This window comes from Coffea eugenioides, unplaced genomic scaffold, assembly GCF_003713205.1.
Source record: "Coffea eugenioides isolate CCC68of unplaced genomic scaffold, Ceug_1.0 ScVebR1_3598;HRSCAF=5059, whole genome shotgun sequence".
Taxonomy (NCBI): Eukaryota; Viridiplantae; Streptophyta; class Magnoliopsida; order Gentianales; family Rubiaceae; genus Coffea; species Coffea eugenioides.
In genome coordinates this window covers 509,641-529,903 of record NW_020864190.1, presented here as the reverse complement: position 1 = coordinate 529,903, position 20,263 = coordinate 509,641, and the positions used below count along the sequence as shown (strand labels likewise).

Sequence of the window (20,263 nt, the reverse complement as noted above, 5' to 3'; positions counted from 1 at the left end):
TCCCTAGTGATTGACTCTTTTGACCCTTTTGACTGGTATAGCTAGGATTAGCAGGGGTGATAAGTGCTGAGGCCATTGTATTTTGCATGACTGTGTGGCCTACTTCTGTGGCACTTGCTTTTACTTTAGTCTTCTGTGACTAAAAGTACCCTTGTGGCACCTGTGTGCTATATTTTTGTGATTTCCCCCATGACTTGCTATTTGTATGGATCTTGACATGTTAATGAATGCAAATTATTGTTATTTTAAATGTTTTCTTGATTGGTTCTTGTTTTAAGTATTTTCTCGCGTAATTGATTTATTTCTTGCATTAGGCATACATAGGATAATGGAAGGACTAAGGAGTGGTCGAGGCCGTGGGCGAGGGACTAGACAGGCCCAACCTCATGGGGATGACCAGGGATCAGCAACTGGACCGACCCAGGGACAGGAAAGTGTAGAGGGAAATCAAGTGGCTACTGCCATTAATAGGATGATTGATATCTTAGAACGCTTAGCTGAAAGACAGGGTCCAGAACCCCTTAACCAGCCCGGGGGCCAGGATAGAGGAGAAGATAAGGCTTTGGAGAGGTTCCTGAAGTTTAACCTACCTCAGTTCACTGGAGAGCCCGACCCCGAGGCAGTTAAAAACTGGTTAGAGAGAATAACTAATATATTCACTGCTTTAGACTATACCGAAAATAGGCGAGTAAATTTTGCTGCTTTCCAATTTGAGGGAGTGGCACGTGCCTGGTGGGATTTGATAAGGGGGAAATGGGAAAGAGCGCAGACCTCCTGGACTTGGGAAAACTTCACGAGGGAATTTAATGAGAAATTTCTCCCACCCTTGATTCAAGAAAAAAGGGAAGATGAATTTATAAAGTTGAGGCAAGGAACTTCTAATGTAGCTGAGTATGAAGGGAAATTTACTAAGCTTTCTAAGTATGCTCCTGAATTGGTGACTAATGAACGAAGGAGGATAAGGCGCTTTGTACAAGGACTTAATGTGGAGATTCAGGAGGTGATGCGGATACGGGTGTGAAATAATTAACTTCAACCTTGGGTCAAGGATCCTTTGGTCCACATTGGCAGTCCGATGACAAGATCAAGATCCAAGAGGGTGAAGGAAGCTTTACGAGCCTTGATCATTCACCATACAAGCAAGGAGCAAGCTAAGTTTGAAGATTTGATGGACCATGAAGTTACTTTGTTCACTTGTACGTTTAAAGTGAAAGAATGATCTCATACTTGTTAGCTTAGTTGGTAGTTGTTTTAAAACTGTCCCGTTTAGTAGTTGTTAGGCGTTGAGTATTTTATTACTTATCGGGCCTTATCGGAAAGCCTTAAAGAGCTGGCTCTTTAAGCTCTTTTATGCGGACCGAATCTCTTCCAGGTTTATGTGGGCCGGATTTTTCCCTAGTTTTAGCCTATAAAAAGGCACCTCTGGTAAGAGTAAAAGACAGATTATTACAACCAGAAATCGTGAGAAATTTTCCTTCAAGTTCTTAACCGAACTTACTCTTGAATTCTTGAGTTCATAGCTTAGGATTCAAATCAGACTTTATCGATTAGCTTGTTCCCTAATCGTGGTGTCGCTTCATCCATCCTTATTTGCTTAAGGTTGCTGATTACCTTTGTGTGTCAGAGGTCTTGAGTTCATGAGAACAATCGAGTTCAATTTCTGTTGGGAGAAAAGATCCAACTCTGATAATTACAAGGTTGGGAGGTTCTTGGAGGGTCTTCCCCTAAGGTTGCCTATATCAGTTGGTAATCAGAGCAGCGATTACTGTTCATCACTACTATTCCGAATTACTGTTCATCGTACTGTAGCGTACTGTTTACGTTACTGTTCATCCAAATAAAAAAAACTGTTTGGGTGTTGTCTTTTTTTTGTGTTTTCTGTCCAAGTTCTTGGGTCTATTATACTTGTGTTTGGGTTGTTAGGGTTTAAAGACAAAAAAAAAAAGAGTCACGTACCTTATCTTGTTTTAGTGTTCAAGTTGCTAGAGTATTGCTGGAATTTTCTTTTGAGTATTGCTGAAACTAGCTCAACCGATTTTAGAAACTCAAGAACTCCCAAGGCGGTTTGGGGCTAAGGTGTTTGGTTTGGTTTTGAAAACAGAATCTGGTGTGTTTGGGGCTGGTGAGGTCGTTTAGGGTCTTTGGAATTCAATTAAGATTGAAACTCAAGAGTTGGAAACCAATCAAGATTAGGAAACTCAAGTTTTGGGAAATCAACCAAGATTTGGAGATGAACCAAGATTTGGGAACCCACCAAGAATTGGAAACTCGCGATTTTTATTTTTTTTTGGAAACTTGATTTCCTTTGTATGAGAGCCAATTCCTTCTCTTCTTCCTTTTTTAATAATCTGTCTTTTACTCTTACAAGAGGTGCCTTTTTATAGGCTAACACTAGGGCAAAATCCGGCCCACATAAACCTGGAAGAGATTCGGTTCGCATAAAAAAGCTTAAAGAGCTAGCTCTTTAAGGCTTTCCAATAAGGCCCGATAAGTAATAAAATACTCAACACCTAACAACTACTAAACAGGACAGTTTTAAAACAACTACCAACTAAGCTAACAAGTATGAGATCATTCTTTCACTTTAAACGTACAAGTGAACAAAGTAACTTCATGGTCCATCAAATTTTCAAACTTAGCTTGCTCCTTGCTTGTATGGTGAATGATCAAGGCTCGTAAAGCTTCCTTCACCCTCTTGGATCTTGATCTTGTCATCGGATGGCCAATGTGTACCAACGGATTCTTGACCCAAGGTTGAAGTTAATTATTGCACACCCGTATCCGCATCAGGAGGGTTTAGCAGCAGCCCAAATCTCTACGTTCACTGAAGTCTTAGAAAAAGCACAGAGAGTCGAGAGTGCCAGGCTGCAAGTTAGAGACTTTCACGCTAAGAAAAGAGGCACTTTGTGACAGCCCCACCTCCCCCTAAGGCGAACCAGAGGGTTCGGCGGGCCGCCTGCCCAGCTCTCGCCGGGACTCAGTCGTTCACTACAATCCTCAAATAAATTACAAGAATAAACCTCAAATATTACATCAAATTCTCCAATAATTACATGTCAAAAGCAAAGCGGAAATAATTCCCAACTATGCATAAAATGATTTCCAAATCCAAATTATACAAAACATAGGCCATCCAGTCACGTGCACAAGTACTGCAAGTCCTTCCTTCGCTTTACGCCCTGTGGAGGGGAATAAAATATTTTTGGGGTGAGCTAGAAGCTCAGCGAGTAACCAGTAAAATCATTAAACAAATATATTTCACAATGTTGTATTTAGATCATTTCGATGATGTCATGATTCAGAGATCAAATGTTCGTTTAGTGCTCTCGTGAGCCAGGGAAATCATAGCACTTGAACACCCAACGCTCAAATAGATCATTTAACATTAAGAGGGAGCCCCTTCTTGAGCTCCAGATAAACATGAACATGAACCATAAACAGAGTGGAGACGTTGGTGTCCAGCACAAGACTTTCCCAGAACTCATTGAAGCCAAATCATGTCATGAACTCACATGCAAGCACGCATGATATGCAATCGAGTACATAATGCAAGAAACATTTCACAAGTACTTTGGAAATAGTTTAGGGTCACTCACCTCCACGGCTCAGAAATCATCCAGCATATAACATTGCCTTGCTCAAATCCAAGTCTTAGATCACAAACTCAATGCAAACAAATCCCTTCAAAGTTCGGACAGCACTTCCCCTGAATTTGCTAACTTTTCCAGCCATCATGGCTTCATTATTTTGCTCATTCAAACCCAAAGGTACACACACAACAACAAGTTCATCCAATAGCCATTCAGCAAGCTCCAAGTAGTACTAGTACAAGTCAAGCTAGGGAAAAGTTCGGAAATGAAAGTTAAGCTCAAAACCAGAAAAACAGTTTTGACGTCATTTTACGGTAATGGCACCAATGGCACTACGATGGTCGGAGGAAGGTGCAAGACCCACCGTTTCAAAGCTAAGAGATAGGGTTACAATATTGTAGAAAGTCACTCAACCCAGTTTCGAGTGTAACGAGGTCAAAAATGCAAGATACTACACCAGAATCACAAAAACAGGTTCACAAAACGCATTCTAGCGGAAACATCATAAATCAGGCTCTCCAAGTCCAAATCTAGAAATTCCAAAACCAGCTGAAAGCTAAGAAACAGGCATAAATTTCATCAGAAGGCCTAAACAACCAATTCGGAAGCAATTCCAGCCAAAACAACCAATTACAGTCGCAAATCCCAATTTCGGGTAAACCAGAACAGCAATAGTAATTTCGACTTTTCTCACTCTAAACTACTCCGATTGACCTGAAATTTTGTAGACACCTCTAAAATGTCATTCCCTAAAACTTTCATGTTTTGAGGTAAGGCCAATTCCGCCTCTATCTAGGACCATAAATTTCGGACAGAATGAAGAACCAAGAACCCTAATTTTCCAGATTTCTTCCAAAACAGAAATTAATTGCAATCTTCCACTTTTTCCACCTCCTAGAGTCATTAAACATCAGTTCCCATCATCAAGGATAGCCACAACATCACATTCATATTAAACCAGAAAATTCATCAATAAATTGAAACTTCATCAATTCATCCAAAACCAAGAAGTAAACCACAAAATTCATCACTTTAACTACCACTAGGCACTAATTAAGCTTCATTAAGTGAAGGAGAAAGTTCAATCACCACTCACCTAGTAAACAAGAGAGGAAGAGTTGTTTGTCACCTTAGCTTCCCAAAACACTTCACCAAACCACTTACTAACACCTAAAGAAGAGATTTTATGGAGTAGAAACAAGTCTAAGTGATTGCTTTGGATGATTTGCACTAGATGGATGCCAAACTTTGAAGAGTTTTTCTTTCTTCCTTGCTCAAGGTGGCCGGCCACAATGGAGGTAAGAAATGGTGATTTTTGTGGTAATTTTTGAGATATTTAATCAATTGGTCAAATAAGTCAAAAAGGTGAATAGTTGTCATAAGTTACAACCACTCTTAAGGTGACACTTGTCACTTCCTTTAAAACATCTCTATCCTTTAAGTCCCTCTCACATCAATCACATCTCAACCTCTACTTATCTCTTAACACCCGATAAATTTCAACCAGTATCCGAAACTTAACCTAATTGGCCAAATTTTTTCGAACTTCTCACACTAGTGGGTCCCACGTCCGGTATACGCTCTTAATTTCTCAAAATCTATTCGATACTAGAAAAATCATCTAAAAACTATATTTACTCATAGACTTTATCTGGGGAATTTTTCTCATAAAGAAAATGTAGAAAAGGCGGGCGATTAAATAAAATAAACCCTAGAAAATTAGAAAATTTCCGGGTTCTCACTCTCATTCTTTCGGGGCGTCACACACTTCTAGTAACCCTTCTGGACAGGCAGCTAAGAGTGCCCCACCTTTTAAAAAGGGAAAAGGAACGGGTGGAGTGGAAATATCTAGCACACCAAAAGGGACTCAATCTAGAGGAGATCGCAATGGATGAGGTCAATCGAGAGGGACACCTCCAAATGGTCAATCTGTGGCTCCCCAAGTTGTTTGTGGTTATTGTGGCAAGCTCAACCATACAGAGAGTGATTGTTTTAGGAAACAAGGGAGGTGCTTGTATTGTGGTAGTACCGAGCACCAGATATCGAAATGCCCAGCCGTACCAAAAGAAGGAGGTAGTACCCAAAGGCCTGAAAAGTCAGCTGCTAAGCAGTCTAGTGCTGGAGGAAGTCGATCTAAAGCACCAGTTAGGGTTTATGCATTAGGCTATCAACAGGTTTCCAATTCTGCTACAGTCGTTGAAGGTATGATTCTTGCTTTTCATTGTCTATCTGAGGTTCTAAGTGACCCTAATACAATTCACATTTTTACAAAATCCTAGATTCATAAGATAGAATCAAAATAGAAATTGCGAGATATGGGTTAGCGATTGTAAGATTACTGATTGATCCGATAGGCGCGGCTATTAAGGGGTATGATATTGTCCTAGATGTGAATTTCGAGGATGAAATTCTTTTAAGGAGGGGAGGATGTGAGGACTCGCAAATTTATCTATTTTAAACTCCTATTACTAGTTTATTTAAATATATAATTGCCCGTTTGCCCCGAATATTTTATTTCAACCTTTTTAGACCCAATTACATGGAACTATGACTCACTTATATTTTTAAAATGACTCGTTTCGAAATTTAATTTTTTGAAAGCCGTTAAGTGAGAATAGTGAATACGCGATTGGAGTCAATAATCGATTCGAGGATACAATAAGCTTGGAAAATTGGAGACTTGTACATTAGTCTTGGAAATAGGTATTTTTATGTTTAAGTGTTCAATTATTAGTTAGTGATACTATCGTTATAAGAATTTCTTGAAAATTTCACTTTATCGCGCACAAATCGGAAGTATGCGTTTTTATGCGTGTGATTAATTGAGGGACTTTAGACCTTTGTTTTTAGACCATTAAGAGTGAATAATAATAGTATGAATGAAAGTGCATTAGAGGTTTAGTGCACTAGTGAAACAAACCCGAGAGGAATCGGGCGCGAAATGCGCGCGAACGCTCACTATTCCCAGTTCACTTTTGGGACAAATCTTGGCCACAAATTCTCAAGCGTCCTCAAGAAGCTACAACACTCTCTACACTCTCTTTTCTCTCTCTTGGTGGCCGGCCAAAACAGCAAGGAAGGAGGAAGAAAAGCTTCACCATTTTCACTCCAAATCTTTGCACCAATCTTTCTCCATTTCATCTCAAAATCACACTACACTTTGCTAACCACTTGGAGACCACCTCAAGCTAGGAAAAGAGCTTCATCTCATAGTTTTCTTTTGGCTTCAAGAGGCCGGAATTTTCTGCTTTGTTCATCAAGGAAGGTAAACAACGATCAACTACTAAAATCTTGACTTATGGAAGTTGTTTAGCACTTATGAGTTCATAATTTCTTATGGGTAGCTTTATTTATGTTGGAAATTTGGTGTGTGGGCTCTATGAACTCGCACTTTGGCTTGATGGACTGATTTTGTGAGTTTTGATGTTAATAATGTTGGATTAGTGCTTAAATTAGTAGAAATGAGTGATATTACGGATGAAAGCTCAAAGGAAGTGTAGGGGAGAATTTTTCCATTTCTGCCCCTGTGAATGCCATGACCTTTAGAGCAATTTTTTGAAGTTCTATTGACTTGTTTATGATGTATATATGTTGTGTGGGCTGTGTGGAAGGTTTTCACAAAAAATTACGTGATTTGGTTGGCCAAATGTTGTGATTTCGAAAGTTCATCAAAACTGGAATTTTTCCCGTATTGCTCGGCAGTATTTTTCAAACAGCTATAACTTTTTACTCCAACATCGAAGTCGAGTTCTGTTTGCGGCACTAGAAACTAGATATTCCTAGATTTCCAACGGTATAAAATGTACATCCTGATTCCACCTGAGTGATCCGAACCAACCTTATAAAATTGCCTGTTCTGTTTCTCATTTTACTGGAAGCTCTGTTTGAGGCAGCGAGTTGATGCCCAAATATGAGCTAGTTGTGGACAGATTTTTAAAATGATTTCTTCTGAGAAATTGTATATTTATGAATCTATTTTTCAACGCCATCAACCATGCTCAATTCAAAGTTGAAGTGAGTGAGTTGTCGTCGAAGTTCAAAACTGACTCAGGGATTGAAAACCCTCTTTTTGGCTAGTTGATGCCTTAACCTTGATTGGGACTTGTTGTTTCGAAATTTTGGTGTTAATCACCTACTAAACACATCTTGGATGTTTCTTAAACATTTTATACATAAATTAACCATATTTGAGATGTTTTCCTTAGCCGAATATTTAGAAAAGGAAAATTTACATACCTGGCAGATTTGCCTTAGAAATTTGGAAACTTTAGTGATTTGATTAACCAACTTCCCATCCGTATTTTTCTATGAAATTTTACAGAGGAATAGCCCTTATATGGTAGTATAATACTACCAAGTTTGGTGTCATTCCGAGTCCATTTCGATGCTCAACCAAAGTCCCAAAGTCCGTGATTTCAATCTGGAAAATTGGCCTAACGGTCTCACTTTTCAGTAAATGTGAGCTGCCATATCTTGGTGCTCAAAACTCCAATTCTTGTTCCGCTTCTTTTTTTTAAACTTTGATTGTAACTCTAATTGAGTTCCAAATTTTAGAGGCTAGTTCGCATTGTGTGAATTTTTCCGAATTTCCAAACTTTGTCGAAAATCAACCCAAATCTGTCTTGACTTTCCAAAACAGCAACTTTGGGCCAAATTTTGAATATCTTCCAATTGGAATCATGGAAAAGTGTCTTCTATGAACTTTTAGTACTTTGGAAGTAGTTTCTAACGGTACCAATTTTTCCAATTTTGGACATACGAAGAGTGAGATACGATTTTTCAAAGATTGAACCTCAAATCAGAAATTTTCAAACTTGACAAGAATAGAGTTTTTGAAACTCTTCCCTATCCTTCAATACTAATTGACCATTTTGGACTTGTCTTCATAAAGGAAATCAGTTTTTCCTTGTGTTAATAAACACTAATTTTGAATCTTGAATTTTGAGCAAGTAAAACCCCATTCCATGGTATTTTCTAGATTGTACAAGTGTACAATCCCTCTCTTGATAAGAAAGGATTTTCAAGTGATATTGTGTAATACATAACTGTGACAGCCCAACCTTCCCCTAAGGCGTACCAAAGGGGTTAGCAGACTGCCTGCCCAACTCTCGCTAGGACTACGAAGACAGTTATATAGAATCTAAAACGTTCTGGAAGATATTAGCGCGTTTAATCGATTCAAAATCGTGAAACGAAAACGAAAAAAATGGAACCGCACATGAATAGTGTCGGCCAGGTCACAATCACGCCGCATTTCCTACCGAATTCTGGGCTGAATTGGAGGCAGAGGCCAACCTCACGGATTCAAAATTTCCCCTGTCAATTCGGCCGGTAATCCGGCCAAGAACTGGCCGGATTTGCAGCCGGATTCTCCTGCAGAAATTTCCCGCCAATTTTTTTCCTTTTGTCGTTGAAAATCCGAACATGTCCGAAACCCATACAAGTGCAATAAACTTTATATAACCCTATAAAAGAGCATTTCCAAACCAAAATAACACAGGAACATTGCTAAACATCGTTATATACATATGGTTGCAAATTTACAACTCAAAAGAGAAATGTTGGATCAAGATACATTTAAGGTTTTTCCAACCATCGAGGAGCTTTACAAAAGAATATATTAAAACTAGCTCAACTCATGCTTCAAAATCACAGTTCCAAAAAGTGGTTCCCTGTAAGGAAAACAAAGGCAACGCAGTGAGCTTTCGCCCAATGAGGTACCATCACGCAAGTAACCAAGGTTCACATAAGCACAAATTTACTCAATCCAAATATATTCAACAAATGAGCCATACTAAAACCACATTTCAATAAAGATTAAAAGGATACGGACGGCTCTCAAGACCCCTTTTCCTCTTTAGCCAAACTTGATCTCACCTCGTTGACTCTCCGTCAATGATCAAAAGTAACCAATACCGTAGACTCCACTTTTCTCCAATTTCCATCCACCTCACATACCCCTTACCGGGCCCGAACTCCAACCAGTTCAAAAATGGTAATACTCGAGTATACCGGAATCAAAAGTCTCATACCCAATGATCCCACAAAACAGTCCCCATGGCTTGTCAATTTTGTGACAGCCCCACCTTCCCCTAAGGTGAACCAAAGGGGTTAGCGGACTGCCTACCCAGCTCTCGCCAGGACTAACGGTGCAGTTAGAGCGATCTATTGCGATCCGGAACTTACAAACGCGCGTAAACAAGTCAAAATGGTAAAATAACCCAAAATAAAAAAAATGAAATCCGGAGTCGGCCATGAATAGTAACCGACCCGACAGAACCCAACCAAATACCAAGCAAACGTTCACATCTTGAACTTTAGTATTTACAATCCAAAGTTGCATACAAAAGTATTCAAAAGTGGATACATGTATGGTTTGCCAAATCAAAAGAGAAACAGACCCAAAAGTACATTTAGGGTTTCAATAAATGAGCTATACAAAAGATATGTCCAACTAACTCATTTCGGCAACCAATTATCAATTGCAGTCCAAAAGTAGTTATTTTCCTGTAAGGAAAACAAAAGGAACGGGGTGAGCTAGTTGCCCAGTGAGATAATACTACTCAAGCAACCAAGTTCATATAGGAATTTCTCGACCATGCCCTTGCTGGCTCGATTCAATTGACCACCAATGGAGTTGAGCTCTGGATTAACAGTAAAGGTCGTTGGATACACGTCCAACGGCACCAGTTCAAGTACATTCAAGGGAAATTCAATTGATACAGTGAACAGTTACTTAAGCCATAGAGTACGAGAGTGATAAAGTACACCCTCGTCTCAACCAATATCATCAGTAAACACAAGCATTTCAATCATAGATTTCAAGTATAACAAAGCCAGGAAGTAACAATCATGTGAGTAGTACACTCACCAATTAAACAAAGAGGTTTCACAAATTTCCGCCCAACGAGCTCCTTGGGTCACTCGCACGCCCTAAAACATTCAAGAAAGCACAATGGGACTCGAACACGAGTCATAAACCTAATCCACGTACTACTAATGCAAAACTAAAAGAACTTGGAAGTGAAAATAAGGACCACTTGGTGCTAAAGGTTTAGACAACCCCAAAGTCACTCATAAGCACTCTAAGCAACCCAATTCCAAGAAATCATATGAACTTAAAATTTGGGCAGCATTTCCTCTTAAAATTTCAGATTTCCGCCCTACAAACAACCATCTATTTCATCCAACACAATCACAAGTACAACCACAATTCACACACTATCCAACACCCCTTATTAGGGTTACAATGCCCTTCAATCATAGCAAATCAAAAGTTCCACAACAAACCTTAGAAAAGCCCCAATTATGAAACCCTAAACCGAATTTTCCGCACAAACCAGAAATTTTTCACAAACAATCATATCCAACATATACAAGCTCCATTTTACACTATAACAAGCCATCAATCCATGAGTAAACAATGATTATCATATAAAACAGAAAAAATCACTAATAAATAAAAAATCCATCAAAACTCCACTTTCAACCATAAACCTACCACAAATCAACATATTTAGTCACTAAAGTCACTAATTTAACATTATCAAGAACAAAGGGAGAATTTCTTAGTAACTCACCTTGTAAACTCAAGGAAAGAAACAACTTAGCACCTTCTCTTTCCAAACCACTCCACCACCTTCCTCAATCCTACCTAGCTAAGGGTTTTTATGGAGTAATTTGAAGTTTGAACGGTTAAATCACTAGATTGAAGCAAGAAATGAAGAAACAAGTTGAAGGCTTTCCTTTCTTTTTCTCCTTGTGAAGCTCGGCCAAGAGGATGAAGAATGAAGATGATTTGGGGTCCAATTGAATATTTAGTAAAGTTAATGAATAGTGGTCAAAGTCCAAGATTGAGTAGGAAAGTGACACTTGTCACCCTTTTGGCTTAAAGTTATCCTTTTGTCTCTCCAATGTTAATCTATCTAGGTAACCTCTAATTACTCTTAACACCTAGTAAATTAATCCTGTATACAAAACTTAACCTAATTGGCCGAATTTATCACACTTATCGTACTAGCGGGTCCCACGCCCGGTATACACTCCTAATTTCTCATGAACTAACTTATACTAGAAAAATGATTTAAAAACTATATTTACACATAAAAATTATTTAGAAAATTTTTCTAATAAGGAAAATATAGAAAATGCGTGCAAATAAATAAAATAAAGCCTAGAAAATAAAAAAATTTTCGGGTTCTCACAATAACTATTGTTTGCTCAGGTGCTCAAGGAGACCTTCACGAGGATCTTGAGGGGAACACCTAAGGGCTTGTTTACGCACTCACTCTCTTATTTTGATTGGTGAGTTTCAAGTGCATGAATTTATCGCTAAGTGGTTAACTGTTTCTTATCCGTTATATGAATTTGAACTTTGAGAGACGAGTGTGTACTTTACTACACTCGTCCTCTTTCAAATGAAATTATATTTGAATTTTGCTATGTGAATTTATATCCGACTTGTACTTAGTAATGTGGTTATGATTCGTATTTGTGATTCGTATTTGTGATTCCTATCTGGAATCGTCGATTCGAGCGTTGCTCATCGACTTACATTCGTATTCGTATTCGTATTCATATTCGGGGACGCCTAAACTCGTTGGTTAACTTTGTGAATCGAGCCAGCATGGGCTTGGTCGATAAGCTTAGCAAACCATGAGATATTCGTAGAGCAATATCTATTGGAGAGATCTTGCTCGGAATTACTCGTGCAGTATTGCCATGATATACTCGAGTATTATCAAAACTTTGATGAGCGGGCCCGGTAAAGGGGTGTAACGGTGATGGGATTCGAAGAAAAGTGCTGTATCTACGGATTTGATACTTATGTGGTTGACGGAGTGTCAACATGAACTGTGATCAAGACTTTGACTCGACTATGTGGAATTTAGCTCCTGAGAGCTACAGTATCCTTGAATTGTTTATGTTTATTTTTCCTATTCGAAGTGTGAATTATTCGAACTTGATAGCTTTACCTACAATGTAATTGTTGTTGCTACTTGGGCTATGTGTTTGCATGTGTGTTTCTTGGCCTCACTGAGTATTGGCTCATTCCATTAGTTTGTTTTCCTTAAAAGGAACCTGATTGGAAGGAGTTAAGCAAATGCCGACTTGAGGTACTTTTGTATTAGTGTTTTGATTGTAACCGACTAGACACTTTTGGATGTTGTATATTTTGGGGAAAGTGATTGTAAATTTGAAATTGTGATGTAAGACTGGATATTTATGTATGGAAATGACTTCGTACCTTTATTCCGACTTTCATGGTTAGTATTAGACTAGGTTTGAATTGGAATTGTCTTGAGTCTTGGCGAGAGTTGGGCAGGCGTTCCGCAGATACCCTTGGGTTCGCCCTTGGGAGAAGTGGGGGCATTACACTTAAGGCCCCGTATAGGTAGTGCCTCAACTTTTTCAGGGCAAAGACCACGGCTGCTAACTCCAAGTCGTGGGTGGGATAGTTTTGCTCGTGGGGTTTCAATTTCCTAGAAGCAAAAGATATCACGTTCTTATTTTGCATCAACACGTACCCCAATCCTTCCCTTGAAGCATCAGTATAAACGGTGAAACTATCCTTACCATTGGGCAAAGCTAGAATAGGGGCCATGGTTAGCCTTCGTTTCAATTCTTGAAAACTACCCTTACACATTGGGTCCCACAGAAATGGCCATTCTTTTTCGTCAAATCGGTTAGAGGACCGGCAAGCTTGGAAAAATCCTTAATAAATCGACGGTAGTATCCAGCTAACCCTAGAAAGCTACGAACTTCAGTGGGAGTTTCTGGTCTCTTCCATTCAGTCACTGCCTCTACCTTTGCCGGATCAACCATAATACCCTCCTTCGAAATCACATGGCCCAAAAAAGAAATCTTCTCCAGCCAAAATTCACACTTACTGAATTTAGCATATAACTGATGATCTCTTAAGGTTTGTAAGACTAACTTCAAATGTTGCTCATGTTTCTCTTGGGTTTTTGAATAGACCAAAATGTCATCAATAAACACAACGACAAATCGGTCCAGGTAGGGTTTAAAAATCCGATGCATTAAGTCCATAAAAGCGGCAGGGGCACTAGTCAAACCAAAGGGCATAACGGCAAATTGAAAATGCCCATACCTAGAATTGAAGGCAGTCTTTGGTATATGCTCCTTCCGAATTAGCAACTGATAGTACCCCTGTCGGAGATCTAACTTCGAAAAGACCACTGCTCCTTGTAACTGGCCAAACAATTCATCGATATGGGACAGTGGATACTTATTCTTAATGGTCACATTATTTAACCCCTGATAGTCTATACACAACCTCAGGGTCCCATCTTTCTTCTTCACAAATAACACAGGGGCTCCCCAAGGAGACCCACTCTCACGAATAAACCCTCGTTCCAATAAGTCTTGCAACTGTAACTTCAACTCCTTAAGTTCTGCAGGTGCCATTCGATATGGGATTTTAGAGATAGGTGACGTCCCTGATAACAAATCAATCTTGAACTCTATCTTTCTATCCGGAGATAAGGTTACTAACTCATCAGGGAATATATCCGGATATTCATTCACTACCAGTACATCCTCTACCCTCAACTTATTGGTGGGAGTGTTTATAAGAAAAGCTAGGAACCCTTGCGCCCCTCTACTCAGAAGTTTCCTAGCCCGAATACCCGAAATCAATGCAGATGAGGTTAGGCTACCCCTTACATCTAGCCTTAACGTCGCCTCCCCCGATATACGCAATCCTACCACTTTCCTCTTACAATCAAGTTGGGCATCATATTTAGCTAACCAGTCCATTCTCAAAATAACGTCGTACCCCTGAATAGCTAGTTTTAGTTTTAAGAATGAAAAATCTGTCCGGTGTTAGATGCTTGTGAGAATGAGAATGAATGTGTGTGTGGGTTTTGCTTGAAATGTTTCGATTCCTCCTTGTTTCATGGTCTGGACTTTTGATGAATCTGGTTTCACCACTGTTTCATGGCGAAAGGGGAGGATAGGATGTACAAGAAATGAATTCTTTTTCCATTCCTTCGTTACTTTCTTCTTGCTGCCTTTTCCATTCATTGCATTTCTAGCACCTGTTCCTTTAAAACCTGTTGCCTGCTTTCATGTTTGCGTTGCGCCTAAGTTTGCGCATAAAAATATGCTGCAAGGGCTCCTGTTTCTTTGACTCTCGGTTGGTTGCAGAAGCTTTTGAGTTGTTTATTTGCTGGGGGTTATGTTCAAGCTTTGTTTTGTTTGATCTTCTATTTTGCTGGCTGTATAACCTGCGGCACATGTGGTATGACAGCAGGCAGCAACATGGCATTCGTTCAATGCCTGTTGCTGCAATTTTTGACATATTAGCTAAAGTTTACGTTATAGGCAGTAGTTCTAAGTGTAGCTTTCATCCTAAGTGTGTAGCCTATCATTTCGGGTTCAGTGTTTGGTAATGAGCAAGCTTGTAATGTTGAGATAATTTCTGCTGGCAAAAGTTTCAAACCAGAAACTAGCAAGGGAATTGTGGTTTTGATGTTCCACGTTTCTTTCTCTCATATCCTGTCGAGTAAAGCTGTAATGTCTTTGATTTGTGGTTTGGATTCGTTTACCTACCTCATTGAAATGATTTGATTGTGCATGAACCACCTTGCTCATGATAAAATGAATAGCACTAATCTTGTTTGCTTGAATCAGAAATTGAGAAAGTTGTAGCAGCTTTTGTTCTTCAAATGTTAGCCTGTTAGATTGTTCTCTACCTTTGTTGTAAATCTCTGCACTTTGTGTTTGAATGGGTGAAGATGCTTTCGAGTCTTTGGCATGAATGTTTGTCTCGGCCGAATGAGTAGAAGTTGCAGAAGAATAGCTCCAATTTGCAGAATGTTTTTTCGTAGTATTTGCATGAAACTTCGCATGAAATTCTTCCAATTATTTGCATTGTTAAGGGATGTCCAGCCATGTTTAATTGGAGTAATTTCAAAGCTGTCGTATGAATCTGCTTTGCTGAAATTACGAAACCTTGTGCATGAAAATTGTGCAGCAGAACCTTGCCGAGAGCTTCATCAGTTTGTGAAACTTTGTTGCAGAATGTTTCTCACGTCATTTTGCATGAAGTTGCATGGAAATGTTCCAAAACAATCGCACTTTAACCCCCCAAGTCTCTTCTTGTTTCACTATGGCCCAAATAATTGGAAAAATCAATCAAATTGACCCCTCAAATTTCCTTTAATTTTTTGCAACCAAGCCACTACTTGTTTTAATTCTTACATGGGTTGTTCACCTTCCTTTAAATGCTTTGGATTGATTCAATTTCGTGTTCATTTCCATTTCATGTGATTACTTGTTAATTAAAGTGATGCCTTGACTCTTTTATTATTGTGGAGGGTAAATAAGTAATTTCACTCCATTAGGAGCTCCAACTCAAGGGAGGTACACTCTATCCCTTATTTTTTACTTTATTTGACCCTACGTGCATATATGTGTCTTATGTGTGCAATTGCATGATTTTAAGTGTTTATTTCATTTTCACCTTATTTATTTAGTTGCTTAGTTTTTGCTTTAATTTTAGTTCAATTTTATCATTTGAAAGGCACTTGAATGCCAAGTTTGTAATAGTTAGGTATTTATTTTTATTATTTCCCCTTTTAGATTGTAGTAGGCCCCCCCTCGAATGTAATAGTTAGGGCTTATTGGTTTTATTTTGTTTTGTGTGGTTTGCATGCTTACGTGCTATGTGTTATCGCTTTCCTAGGTTCTTGCATCTAGATATCATGCTTATGTGTTATGTGTTATGTGAATTACGTGCTCACATGCCTACTCGCTTTAATTATGTACATTACTTATATATGTGTATGATGGATGCAAATGCACGTAACCGTGGCTAGTCCAATGCTAGTCATGGTTGCCCCCTCGAGCTCTTACAAGTCCAATGCTTGTGAGAGAGCGTAGATGTGGGCTAGTCCAACGCTAGACCCAATAGGGCCCCTTCTCGCTAGTACATACTCGCATGCCTTCACTACATCTCCATTCATTCTTTTCTTTTTAGTTTTACACTTTTGCATGACCCTTCACTCCCTTTCCCTTGCACATTTAGGATTGCATTTTCATTTAGACTAGCTCATTTGCTTGTATAGGTTAGGAAGTCACCCTTCTGGTAAGGGGAATGGACGAGTTTGGCTACACATAGCCTTAGCACGCTCATTCTTTTTCTAACCAAAAGGTAAATTAAAAGTCACGACTTAGGGTTCCCCCATACCCATCTTGCTTGCATTCCTCTAGGGCTCATACATTTCATATTGCACATGACGCTTATCTTACACATTCTCACTCTACCACTAGCACTTTATATACTATCACGTGCACAAACACACTTCATACTATCACTTTACTCACCTTACTTTGCACATCCATTTGCACACTTCCACTTACACACTATTGTTTTCTATTACTTTTTCACTTCACGCAAACTCATATTTTCACATTGCATACATTCATTCCACTCATTTTTCGTCATTAGCATTATTCGTGACCTCTCCAAAGAGTCATTATTCGGCATCACTATTAATGTGATTGGCACCATTCAAACTTTGAAGAGAAATTTTGCCCCCCGATGCCCCCTAGGTCTAGGTTTTGCATTCATATAGTACATCCAAATGTGATAAATTCTTTGGTTAAAACAAGAAAATATTTGACTAAATCACGCAACTAGCCTTGGCTAGGTCGAAGGGGTGCCTTGGATTTCATCCTTGCCTTCCCCTTCGTCAAATGTGACTCCCGAACCTTTTTCGTTGGTTTACGTAGACTAGGAGTCGTTTAAAAGGGGTTTCTTTTTGTGAGGACCCGAAAAAAATTCTTATTTTATCGAATATTAATGGTTTAATTAAGTATTTATCCACCTGTTTTTCTCAAATAATTTATTACGACCATTTTAAATCCATTCGTATGGAATAATGTCTTCATTATGCTTTTAAAATGTCCCGTTAACAACTTCAATTTTCGGAGGATTGTTTAAGTGGGAAATAATGAACACGAGTGTTTCAAGGTGATATTGTATTCGAGAGTACGATTATCCTAGGGAAATTAAGAACGGATAATAGCAGATTAAGAAAAGTTAATCGAGAATTAAAGGTGAATAAGTTCTAAGTGAGCATATACTAATCACGCGTGGATAGTTTTCCAAAAGACGCATGGATACAAATTTATTGGAGATTTGAGGAGTTAATACTCGACTCATGTGAGGACTCGTAAAACTCCTATTAAAACCCTAATTTGAGCTTATTTAATTATTTACTTGTTCATTTATTCCGAGTATTATTTTCTAGACCTATTGAACCTAATTACGTGGTAATATAACTTCGTTATATTTTTAAAATGATTCGTTTCGAAAATTAATTTCCCGGAGCGCGTTTAGTAAAAATAGTGAATAGTGCTTGAAGATTTTATCCGCGTAGTAGCACAATAAGCTTGGAATATTTGAGACTTGTACTATGGTCCTAAAATAGGTAATCTTATGAATAAATATTCAAGTGATAGTTAATAGTGCAATCGTTATAAGAATTTCTCGGAAGTTTCGCGTTATAACGTTAAATTTGACGGAACGCGTTTTCACACGCGCGACTTTATTTGAGGGACTTTAGACCCTTATTTCGGAACAATTAAGAGTGAATAATATTTACCTGAATATATATGCATTGGAGGTTTAGTGCATTAGTGAACCAAACGCGCGAGAAAATCGAGCCGTAATCGCACCAAACGGCCCCTAATGAGAGTTGACTTTTGGGTGAATTTCCACCACTTATTTCACCTTCTCTTGGAAGCTAAAGGAAATCAGATTTCTCTCCATCTTCTCTCTCCTCATTGCCGACCAGCTCCCTCCTCTCTCTAACTCATTTGCTTCAAAATTTCTGCTCACTAATCTCACTCAAAACCACCCCAAATCATCTCCAAATTCAACCAAACTTGCACCACACCTAGCTTGACACTTGAGGATCATTTTGAGCTGCAAACAAGGGCTGGAAATCACGGCTTTTCTGGGGTAATAGAGGGCCGAAAATTCTGCTGAACATCAACCCAAAGTAAGTGATGATCCACTCTTGGAAACTTGAAGTTTGGAAGCTATCTTACCTTGTTAAGTTCATGCATGCATTTGGTTAGCTTGTATATGGTGTAAAAATGTGATAGTGGGCTCTTGGAATTCCCACACTTGGGTTGTTGTTGCTGATGTGATGATTGATGGTGATTATATTGTTGGTTTAGTGGTTAAAATGATGCATTAGTGGTGGGTAATTAGTAGAAACTTCATTGGGTGTAAGAAGCTAAAATTTCCGATTTTGCCCCTGCCATGTTCGGCCATTTCCAGGCCAATTTTTAATGGTCTAATGGCTTGAATTGGATGCTTATAGGATGTATGAGATGTGTGAAAAATTTCATTGGAAAATATTGAGGTTTGATTGAGCAAATGAATTTTTCTTGAGAAACTGCAAATCTGGAAAACTGTTCGCGTATGATTCTGACCAGTGGTAGTATTTTGGCTATAACTCTGTCCTCGGATGTCGAAATCATGTGCCGTTGGTGGCGTTTGAAACTAGACATTCCTGGATTTAATTTGGTATATAATGGACGTTCTGATTCTTTGTGAGCAAGCCGAACCAAATGTTTTAAGTTCGCTGTCCTGTTGCTCTGTTCATCTGGAATGAAGTGTTCAGGCAGCAACTTGATGCCCGATTTTGAACCAGATGGGTGCCAAATTTGGAAATGATTTCTTCTGTGATATTTTAGTCCTATGAATGTATTTTCCAACGGCATAAGCCATACTCGATTCCGAGTTAAATTGATTGAGTTGTGACTAAAACAAGAGGACTGCCCTGTTTTGGAAAAACGTAATATTTGGACTGATTTGGGACAAAAACTTGGGAGTGATCTTATTAATTGAAATTTTGGTGCTAAACCATTACCAAAGGTATCATGAATGTATCTTAGACCTTTATTTCACCAATGAACCATGGTTGGATAACTTTCTTGGTTAAACGATTGGAAATTGGGAAATGAAAGTCTCAAGGCAGATTGCCTTATAATTTTCCTGAACTTTGGTTGACTAATTAACTATCTTACCGAAAGTATTTTTCCCTGAAATTTGATAGAGCGGTACCTTTCATATGGGAGTAAAATACTGCTAATTTTGGTACCAATCCAAGTTCGTTTCGATAACCAATTAAATTGCTAGAGTTGGAGGTTCAAATCTGGAAAATTCTTCTCCAGTCTTGAATTTCCCCAACTTCGGGCTACCGTATCTCGGTACTCGAAACTCCGATTCTTGATCCGCTTGTTTTGTTATAAACCTCACTTGTAACACTAATTGAGCTACAAATTTCAGAGGCCGGTTTGCAACGTGTGAATCGTGCCGAATTTCCAAAGTTGGCCGAAATCCAACTTAATTCTGCCATGAAAACCAATCCTGCATCTTCAAGCTCATTTTTGAACACTTTCCACTTTGATTCATGGAAAAGTGTCTTCTAGTAACTTATAGTACTTTCTAAGAGGTTTCCAACGGTATAAAGTTTTCCAATTCTCGACTTATGCCGAGCGAGTTACGATTTTTCAAAGATTTAGGATAAAACTGAAATTTCTCAATTTTCAAGGCAAAGGAGTTTTTCCAAAATTCTTAATTCTCTTAGTATTATTCAAACGTTTTGCCCTCGCTTTTCGTGATAAAAACT

General features: G+C 38.7%; 1 protein-coding gene across 1 annotated transcript; it reads left to right on the top strand.

The window, feature by feature from the left end:
* Positions 1-472: 472 nt before the first annotated feature.
* Positions 473-14,035, top strand: LOC113758089. Its single transcript, XM_027301119.1, has 2 exons — positions 473-1,000; positions 14,012-14,035. The coding sequence occupies exons 1-2, from the start codon at positions 473-475 to the stop codon at positions 14,033-14,035; spliced, it is 552 nt and encodes a 183-aa protein (XP_027156920.1).
* The last annotated feature ends 6,228 nt before the right edge of the window (positions 14,036-20,263 follow it).